The sequence below is a fragment of the Perca flavescens genome, chromosome 11 (genome assembly GCF_004354835.1).
Source record: "Perca flavescens isolate YP-PL-M2 chromosome 11, PFLA_1.0, whole genome shotgun sequence".
Classification (NCBI taxonomy): domain Eukaryota; kingdom Metazoa; phylum Chordata; class Actinopteri; order Perciformes; family Percidae; genus Perca; species Perca flavescens.
In genome coordinates this window covers 22,087,798-22,097,955 of record NC_041341.1, presented here as the reverse complement: position 1 = coordinate 22,097,955, position 10,158 = coordinate 22,087,798, and the positions used below count along the sequence as shown (strand labels likewise).

General features: G+C 38.0%; 2 protein-coding genes across 2 annotated transcripts; both read left to right on the top strand.

Moving 5' to 3' along the window:
- The first annotated feature begins 2,406 nt into the window (after positions 1-2,406).
- Positions 2,407-6,642, top strand: LOC114564626 (uncharacterized protein C7orf57). The gene is made up of 8 exons (XM_028592072.1): positions 2,407-2,521; positions 2,828-2,874; positions 3,114-3,266; positions 3,356-3,452; positions 3,773-3,893; positions 4,244-4,323; positions 6,017-6,114; positions 6,342-6,642. The coding sequence occupies exons 1-8, from the start codon at positions 2,511-2,513 to the stop codon at positions 6,344-6,346; spliced, it is 612 nt and encodes a 203-aa protein (XP_028447873.1). The 5' UTR covers positions 2,407-2,510; the 3' UTR covers positions 6,347-6,642.
- A 751-nt stretch (positions 6,643-7,393) lies between these two features.
- On the top strand, positions 7,394-9,664 carry upp2 (uridine phosphorylase 2). Its single transcript, XM_028592071.1, has 6 exons — positions 7,394-7,502; positions 7,601-7,759; positions 7,897-8,011; positions 8,160-8,369; positions 8,498-8,644; positions 8,778-9,664. Exons 1-6 carry the CDS (start codon positions 7,425-7,427, stop codon positions 8,918-8,920), a joined length of 852 nt encoding a protein of 283 aa, XP_028447872.1. The 5' UTR covers positions 7,394-7,424; the 3' UTR covers positions 8,921-9,664.
- Positions 9,665-10,158: the final 494 nt, after the last annotated feature.

Sequence of the window (10,158 nt, the reverse complement as noted above, 5' to 3'; positions counted from 1 at the left end):
TATTTTACACACAAAATATATCAATCCCTTCATAAAATATGTTTTTTTGTTATTGAGCTACCCCTGTATATACCCCACTAACGTTAAATTGATACTTACACATGAAGGTATCAGTAATAATAATCCAATAATATCCTTTATTCCACTTTGGCTTCTTTTACTTTCAATACTTTATGTACACTAACATATACTTAATTTACATGTTCAATGCAGGACTTCTACATTTAAGTAAGTATGTAAGTAAGTAAAATTTATTTGTACAGCGCTTTTCACAGACAAGGTCACAAAGTGCTTTACAATGTGCATAGGCAATAAAACAGTCAATAATATAAAATACAAATACAACAAATCCAATTATCAAATAAGTAAAAGACATAGGCTACCCAAAAGCTAGCCTAAACAAGTGAGTCTTCACTAGTCCCTTAAAACTGTCCACATTCTCAGCAAACCTAATGCTGGTTGGTAGAGCATTCCAGAGTCTGGGTGCCATAGCTTCAAAGGCTCTATCCCCACATGTCTAATGGAGTGTTTTTACATTGTGGTATTGCTACTTTTACTGAAGAATGGTCTAAATACTTCCTCCACCACTTCAGCTAAATGTACTTATTATCAAAAGTAAAAGTACCAATTATGCAGAATGACCACTAGCACATTTTATTATTATTATGATATTGTTTTATTGTCACTGATGCCTAAATTTGTAAGCAGCATTTTAATGCTGTAGCTGGTGGAGGTGAAACTAATTTTAACTATTTCACATACTATTAGGAATGGTAGGATTAAACTGTTTAGGGGCCGGGTAAAAAAATGAACTTGTGGACTTTCATTGATCCCATGTACCTTGCATTGTGTCCAGCATTCCTATCTTAGAATACGGCTGAGGTTCCTGTTCTGTGTGGTAATTTGATTCAACACAAATTAATTAAGAAATATGCAACATGTAAACACAAAACTGAAATAACGAAGGTGTTGAAACTAGATTTTGACATAGGGACCTTCAGTAAAACAGAATACATTTTAAGGCCGTTATCATGCCAGCTGATATTTTGCTTTATAAGTGAATATTCCCAAATTAAATTTCAACTTCATTAGGACAAACCAGGCACACGTTGGCTTTCAGGGAGTAGGCCTATACAAGTAGATCAAAGTTGTACTTGCAGGTAGGCCTGCAGTATTTAACTTCAACGTATTTTTTATGTAGGCTCATTAATGGGCGTTGTAGTGCAAATTGAACTCTACAATAAAGAATTACAGTAAACCGTATAATATAGTAGCCTATAAGTATAATCTTTTTCATCCTCTGATTACCCAAATATTATCCAGCGATACACTGTGCGTTTATGCTGAAGCAAACGCGTGCATTTCCTGTCACAGACTTCTCTCTGGCTAACTTGACGTGCGCGGTAATTAAAGGACCATTGCTATTTCGTTTGCTCTGCGCATGTTCCCGACTCAGCATTTAGGGGAGTGAAGCCTCTTAATACTGAAGGGTTCAAGACTTGGGCATAGCCTTCAGGCAATACAAAATATCGGTAGGCCTATGTTTTAAAACAAACGTGGTCAGTATGAAATCGCTCCAAAATGTGTTTCCTAACATATTATCATATAGGCCTAAGGTATTTAAATGTAAAAATACTTAGAAAGATTACTTTCTAAGTATTACTACAGACTTTGTAATTTCTATAAAAAGTCTGAGGTTGGCCTACTTTATTAATTATAATAAACTTAGGTTAAAAGAATGTCCTGTATACCTACTCACTGCCAAATCACTAAAACCCAACTTCTCGGGGCGCCTTTCCATGGGCAGCCCCCTCACTCTGACATCTCTCCATTAGTGCATGTATAGGCAGGTAGGCTACTGAGCATGTGTGTGTAATTCAGGCTTGTGTGTAATGTGTATAATAACAACAGAGTGAAAACATTGTAATTTCCCTTGCGGGATTAATACAGTATAAATTATTATTAAGACTACTTATTGAAATTAGACTACTAAAAAGCAATACGAGCCGACTGTGTTACCATAGAAATCACATCGTGATTAATCTGTAATAAAACCAAATATATTTTTAAATAGCTAGGCACATTTGCATTAAAAGATACTTCTAATTTCACAGTAATAACCCTATCCACTCTTCTACAAGGACCTTTCGGAAATTCATCTTTTCTGAGTGTGCAATGCATAAAAAAAAATAAAAAAAAGTTTAACCATTAGGCTACTCGAAACCGTCCAAAGTTTAGACATTTTATTAGCATTTCAACTCTTCAAACATAACTGTAGGCAATACTAAATGTTCTAAACCGTCTCTGGTACAGTCTTAGCACACATCACGGAGCAGCAAGCCAGACCTGCAAGTTCCTTTTGCTGCCGCTAGTAGTAGTAGGGCGCGACTAGAGTTCAGCAGCTGCACTCCGAACGGCTGGAACCGTGTCCATGGCAACGCGGTCAGAAGTTCCAAACAGTCAGTGCTCCGTGACGTTACATAACGTTAGTTTCTCCATCTGCTCCTAAAATGTATTCACAGTAAGTAAAACACGTCTGCATTTAAATCAGAACTGTAATTTCTGTGTGTTTTAAACTTTTTTTCCCCGTATAGACTAATTGCCGTCACTTAGCTACATTTGTGTTTAATTTAAGACTTGAATAAATTAACTGCAGTCAGCTACCGTTAAACTAGCTAACTAGCTAGCTAACTAGCTAGCTAACTAGCTAGCTAACTAGCTAACTAACTAGCTAACTAACGACGCTAACGGCAGTGACTGCTCGGTCTTACAAGCTATCGTCGAAGAGGTTGACTGTGTACCGGGTTTTTGTCTCCATTTCTACTAGAAATGTCTCAGTTCTCATGAGTAACGATCTTCCATCGACAACATCTGGCAAGTGCAACTGTTTATACTGACTTAACGATAGTTACCTCACGTTGGAACTCTGTGTAATTTTAGGGTCAGTTATTGTCAGCAGGGAGACTTGTCTGCTGGACCCTGGTGGGGTAACGTTAACGTTAGTGCATATGGTAACCGTTAGTGTAGCTAGTTCACATATCAATTCATAGAAATGGTGTGTTTCCTTTGTGTTTGTGTGTGTGGGGGGGTGTTTTAACATTACGGGTGTGCAGGGTACCAAGGAATAGATGGCCAGATCTCCCAGATCCCAGGACTGTCCCCGACCATCAGCACTCTTCCTGAAGAGAGGGCCCGAGGGCGGAGGGCCGGAGTCCTAGAGAGTGATTCTGACTATGTCAAGCTTGCAAAACAAGGAGGGCATAAGGGTAGAGCATTCCTGTTGCCTTATGTCTAGACATGTCCCTGTTGGTTAATGAATTTTGCCTACATTTATTTTTGTCCTTGTTTTCAACAGGACTTTTGTGGCATGAGGAAACAAGAAATTCTAAACCTGATGAATACCAAACTCCAGGCAGGTTCTGCATTGGATCAGGAGATGACGAAAAACCAAGGTACATGTAAAATTTGTCTTATTATTATCATGCACTGGAACTTGTAGTCAGTGTATGATTAAATTACTAACACTATAGTCTCGCATTGCCACACCTATCTACTAACACTACTACTTGCTGCTAATATACTACGTACTACTTGCTAGCGTTCATTCTTTTAACGTACTGTAATATAGAATATATAACCCCTTGAGATGAAGCATCTCGTTTTTGAGGGGGTCCTCAAGACATAAGACAAGGACAAAATTCTTCATTAGATATTCCAGCTATCATTAAGTGAAGGCTACATTTCATATCCCTATATTGTGTTTTTCCAACAGTCTAATTAACAGTGAAGAGAAGAAAAACCCTGGAGCTTTTCAACAGCGAGAGCCCCCCTTTGGGACGGACAATATGTCAGCCTGGGAGAGGGATGATAGCAGCAGCAATGCCAAAGAGAAGGTAAACAAAGAAATGTCATTTAGAAAGCAATTTAGCCACATGAGTTAACACAATACCAATGTATTCTATCTCTTGTGTTGTTTTATTCTGTTATGATCATATGTTTTATGACAAAGTTGAGGGATTGTTAGTGATGCTGTAGTGTTACACACCTCATTTAGTTGTTACTCGATGGGAAAGACCTACTTTGTGGATCAGGTACTTGTTTCTCAAATGTTTTTTTATTGTCAAGATGAGAGCATACTGCCAAATTTAAGGAAGATGGAGGAGAAAAAAATATATATCCTGGCTATATTTTTTTATTCACAAAATAACCACCACGCACTGTGACTTTGCTTTGTGTTCTGTAGAACAACAATGTTCATTACAGCCAGACGGAGAAATTGCAGCCATCCGATCAATATTATGAGACCAGCAAATTCAAGAGGATGTAAGTTCATGTGGTCACAAGGTGGTGCTGTTGTTCCGTATTCTGTTCAGTACAAGTGGCTGGTGTCCCTGAATGCCACTTTTTTTTACAACTCTCAGAAACACAATTGCACAGAATAGAACAGTGATCTTATTATGTCAGATCATATCTGTAACTTTGAGTGGAAGTAATAGCAAACACTTAAGGATAGGTTTACAAAATTTGAAGTCAGTCCTATAAAAATAGTCAGGTGCCCATATAACAGTTTACTTGCTGTAATTGTTGCTCCTGTTAACACTGGTCATTATAAAGTCCCTTTTTAATTTTCTTTTAATGTAAATGATGGGCGAAAAAAAATCCACAGTCCTGTCCAAAAATGTATTCAGAAGTTTACCTGAATCTAACATGAGGCTGTTCACTATCCTTCCACCGCAGCTCAACAGGGAAACACTGTTCGGGGAAATAGAAAGCGAGAGTTTTGTACTAAAAAGACTGTAACTTTGGAAGATATCCACTTGATTTGATTAACTCAGAAGCCTGATATTAGCTCCACATAAACATCTGAATGCATTTTTGCATGTAAGGTGGATTGTGGATTTTGTCCACCATCACTTATATTACAAAGCCTCTTTAAATTAACATATTGTTTTATGACTGACTTGAAAAATTGTGAACCTATCCTTTAAGTGTTGTTTGCTGTGATGACTGTAAGCAATTGCATGATCTACAGGGTTTTTTCAAGTTTTTTGGCTTTTCCATCAGTGTAATTCTGTAGTTATTAGCATTAAAACACATAAGATATAAGGCTGATGTAAAAATCTGTGTAAGAGGGTAAGTAAATTATACACCACACGTCTCCATGTTGTTATGACTAAGCAGAAGTGCTCATGGGCTGACTTAGGTCAAACGAAACAGCACACAAAGTCGAGACAAATCCGGACAATGACTTGTTTACTTTGGCTCACTTCTGGTCAGTGATGTGTGTTCAATGTACCCTTTTGGGAAATGTCATTGACTTGTCAAAAATCCAAAATAACCTCCTCACATACAAAGCTCCAAAGAGAAAACAATAAAGAATGTGGTCATAGTGCATGTATGGTTTTGATACTTCAACAATTAACGATTCCACAAAGGATCCGCTGCAAAAAAAGCTACCTAAATCCTACAATCACATCGTTGAAACAAGCAAAAATAGAATCAGTTATTTGCGTCTTTGCAGTGCAGCGATCAGTTATACAGAGTCTTGGTGTAGATATTAACTTTGAGAATCAAAAGAACAGTCTAGAAATTTCCTGAAACAAGAGTGACTGACTGAGTGAAAATTATTATTTCACACCCTTTTTTACTTTATTTCAAGAAAGGTAACAAGGCTAAATCTGAGATTAAATTACTTGTTTAGATGGATAGTTTTGCAGAGTTGGTTGTGTGATATAAAATGAAGAGAAAATTGTAAAAAGCAAACAGTTGTTCTCGCTGTGTGTTTTGTTGGAAGAGTACCTTTGTAATGAGTAGCCAGATCTTGGTATACACTGTGTTAAAGGTTAGGGTCCATTTTTAATGTTTAAATTGTGTCCTCATGTTATTTCCTACTTTGTGGAGATGGCAAAACATTACATTATATTTATGACTACAAAACCCCCCATCCAGTTTGATATCCATAAAAAAGTGTTCCAAAAATTGCATTGTCATCCCTTTTTGTCCTTGGTGTTCTCAGAGTATATGACAAGAATCCAGCCCCTGTCGACATGTCTAAGCTGTTGAGCTTTGGTTATGCAGATGAGAACAAACCAATAGACAACACTGATTTGTCAAGTAAGTAGCACAGTGTTTCTGACAGATTGAGTGACCAGCTTCCAGATCACCATAAGTCATTTCCTTTCCTGTTTTTTTCATCATGCTGTCAAAATTCCCCTTAACATCTCATAATGAAGTCAAGGGTGTGAAACGTTGATGCCTTGAAACTTATTGAACTTATTGACATAATATGTAATAATGGTTCGTTGAATGACTCGTGCTTGTATACATTTCCATATCAACAGATTAGAAGACTGGCCAGTGCCGTGGGAAAAGGATGTACAAACTCAAATGCTTCCAACAGCAATCCTTGCCATCCATTCCTCCCCTTATTCATTTCTTTATTACCCCTTCATATACTGAGCCACATCAAATGTTTTTACTTAGTTTCAAATGTGAGATGTATTACACAAGTGTGAAAGTGCTTAATTGAATTCAAGCTAGGATCTTTTATTTATTGTGCCTGTTAGCGGTGCCTCATTAACTGTATTCCTTCTTTTTTCTGTTTGTAAAAGGCAGCTTTAAGGAATAAAATTTGATTGTTCAAATAAACACTCTTTTTATTGCTTTTGCCTTATATGCCCAAATTGTATTTGCTCTCACAGGCTGAAATTTTAAAGTTAATAATTTTCTACATAATACTGTAATATTACAGCAAACAATACAATGTATACAATGTATATACTGTATATAATTTGATGTAGTTGATTTTGGCATGCAGGGAAAATGTAGATAAATGTTGTTTGCAGGTGTATTGCATGCCAGGGTCAGAGGTTATCTCAGTGTTCTTTGGGAAAGGTGTCATAACACGTTAGTTATTCAACAGCTTCAGATGGTTTTCTTTTTAAAGGTATACTGGTACTCGGCCAATCATTTAGTTTGTTTGGGGCTGGTGGATGTTTTTGTGAGAGCGAGGACAGGTGCCACTCCTCTCTCTGGAACCAATCAGCAGCAGGGCCACAGGTTACAGCTATATCAGCTCTGCAGTCAGACATATCTCGTATTTAGAAACAGCTGCAACGAGTATCTGGAGGTTTCACAGAAGAACAACTTTTGAAGACATTTTATATTTGATTTTAAAGCTTCTCCTGCAGTCATGGCACCAATTATACTTGACCAAAATGAGTATATCAAGTAAGTATTTAAGAATCTAAACTAAGTTTGTAACTTGACGACTTCTTTTTGCTATTCAAAATCCAACGTAATTGTGTTTGCTAATCCATTCAGAGCACTTAGGATGTAACGGAGTGATCTGTCCCTTTATTAATAAGCTGTACTATATTGCTCATAGACAACACGTCCAAGTGAAAAATCCCTACTTGGACACCATGGAGGAGGATATTCTCTACCATTTCAGCTTGAGCACCAAGACTCACAACCTCCCAGAAATGTTTGGAGATATTAAGGTTTGTGAAACGTTAACACAAAAAATAATAATGTGGGGTTTAGAATTTCAAAAGCTATAAAACAGAATTCATTAGTCGTCTTTCTCTATTTCCTATAGTTTGTGTGTGTTGGAGGCAGCGCAAATCGTATGAAGGCTTTTGCCCAGTTTATGCACCAGGAGCTGGAACTGCCTGGAAACCCAGAGGAAGTCAGAGATATCTGTGAGGGAACTGATCGCTACTGCATGTATAAAGTAGGACCTGTGCTTTCTTTAAGTGTAAGTACTACAGAACAATAACATATACTGTCCTAGTAGGCTTTGTTTATACTGGCAGGAGCTTCACATATTGCATTGCTGGTTTAATGAGCACTGTTTTCATAGTAATGTCTATCCTGATCTTGTGTCCATCACAGCACGGCATGGGTGTCCCTTCCATTTCCATCATGCTGCATGAGCTCATCAAACTGCTGCACCACGCTCAGTCTAGTGATGTGGTCCTGATTCGCCTCGGTACATCCGGTGGAGTCGGTAAGAACATTGCATTTTCTTGTTTTGAAAGTGTTAGAAAACTTATTGAAAGGGTGCTTTCCCCGAATTACTACTTTAGCCTGGCTCTTATTAGGCAATGACTCTAAAACCAAATAGATTTTAAATGTATGCCTGGTGTCTCCTCTAGGTCTGGCTCCAGGGACGGTGGTGGTCACGAATAAAGCAGTGGACTACTCCTTCCGTCCCCAGTTTGAGCAGGTGGTTCTGGGTAAAGTCATTACCAGGAGCACTGAGCTGGATGAGGGAGTGGCCAATGAGCTTCTGCAGTGCTCTGCCGAGCTTCAAAGCTTTCCTACGATGATTGGAAACACCATGTGCACCCATGACTTCTATGAAGGTATAAACCGCATCACATGCCGAGACTGTTTGTGATCATATTTGTACATCATTTGTAATTACAGAGAACTTTAACATGTCAACACTATTGGTCAGGTAGTGACAAATCCTGTGCCTGTGTCTCTCAAGGTCAAGGCCGACTCGACGGCGCGCTCTGCTCCTTCTCTCATGAAGAAAAACTGGAGTATCTGAGGAAAGCTTATGAGGCCGGAGTGAGGAATATTGAAATGGAGTCCACTGTATTTGCTGCTATGTGCCGTGTCTGTGGCGTCAAAGGTATAGTTTAAAAATGTAGAACATTTTGTACACTGGCACAGCTTATTTATGGCTTTGAAGAGACAATCTTGCTTTAACAACACCTCTACTTTGATGTGTACGGTATGACTGATGATCTCATTTCTCTCTCCAGCGGCTGTGGTCTGTGTTGCATTGCTGAACCGCTTTGACGGAGACCAGATCACCTCCCCCCACGATGTTCTGGTGGAGTACCAGCAGAGACCTCAAGTCCTGGTGTCCCACTTTATCAAGAAACGCCTGGGACATATTGTCTGAGACCCCTACATCTCCCATCCTATCCCAACCCCAGCCTCTCAAATGTGTATATAGCTAGCTAATATGTGGATATGTATATACGTAACATGTTAATATGTGTGTTAGACACTTATTTAAAACGTTGTTAAAATGTTTAAGATTTCATTGATGAAGCTAAAATATTAAGTATGTCGCATACGTATATGTTAGTATGTACAGTATTGTATCTTTTAATATTTAACACTCTGTTATTTATGTAGGGTTACATTCATTTTCTAAAGAATTGTAATCTATGTTGATTTTAATATTTGACTTACACTTATAACTATAGTTATATAGTTATAACTAACTATGTATTAGCAAGTTGGTAAAATGATCCCCCTCCATTGGGGGTTTGCAATCTGTCAGCAGCCTCTAGTTATAAAGGTTTTTCCTCCTATATGCTTGTTAGATGGGAAGTATTAGTCCTTAGTGGTTTCCCTCATGATACAAGAAGATGAAGTGGGCCTTCCTACATTGTATTTCAGTGATGAATGTGTTATCAGATGACTAGAGGCATACATTACATTTAGTTGCTTCTGCCATACAAGCTTGTTTATGCAAATGCAAACTTCCTGAAAGTAACATAAGTGGTCAATAGATATTGATAAATGTGCAGAGGTGATTTGTTTGAGGTACATGTTTATCATTACTCAGTGATACTGTATGACACTGTATAGCTCATGAGATGCTGTAGAATACATAACCTTCAATAAAAGTCAATAACAGTAATTGCACTGTGTCACGTGGTGGTCCATACTGTAGCTACTGTATTTCAGTTGACTTTATGAGCACAGCAGCTGTTGTTCCAAACGGTGTGATCTGTCCAATGATTCTTACATATGCAGCTTATTCAAATGTATTATTTCCGTTTGGTAATATTGGTATCTTCCATGACTAACTGGCTGCTATTAAGGAATTGATGATTTAATTTCCTTTAGCTAAACTTACAAAAAATCGAATAAATTCTATAAACCAGGGATCTAGAATTACTAATTCATACCCTCATATTTTCACACCTAGACTATGCTTTGCAATGCTCTTTTCCCTTTCGCCAGGTTGACTAAATCCAACCGCATATCACACACCACACCAACTCTTAAATCTCTTCATGGGCCGCCATAAAGTAAAGAACAAACTTCAAGATACTGCTTATCACATACAGGGCCCTTCATTGTCTTGCCCCTTTATTTAGCTCTGAACTCTATATCACCTCTCAC

Bases quoted from the DNA above. Each gene is read 5' to 3' on its own strand.
- LOC114564626 (XM_028592072.1), top strand. The intron at 2,875-3,113 runs GCAAGTGCAACT...ACGGGTGTGCAG, and splicing joins TCTTCCATCGACAACATCTG to GGTACCAAGGAATAGATGGC. The intron at 3,894-4,243 runs GTAAACAAAGAA...TGTGTTCTGTAG, and splicing joins GCAGCAATGCCAAAGAGAAG to AACAACAATGTTCATTACAG.
- upp2 (XM_028592071.1), top strand. From the start codon at position 7,425: ATGGAGGAGGATATTCTCTACCATTTCAGCTTGAGCACCAAGACTCAC. The intron at 7,760-7,896 runs GTAAGTACTACA...TGTCCATCACAG, and splicing joins GACCTGTGCTTTCTTTAAGT to CACGGCATGGGTGTCCCTTC. The intron at 8,012-8,159 runs GTAAGAACATTG...TGTCTCCTCTAG, and splicing joins CGGTACATCCGGTGGAGTCG to GTCTGGCTCCAGGGACGGTG.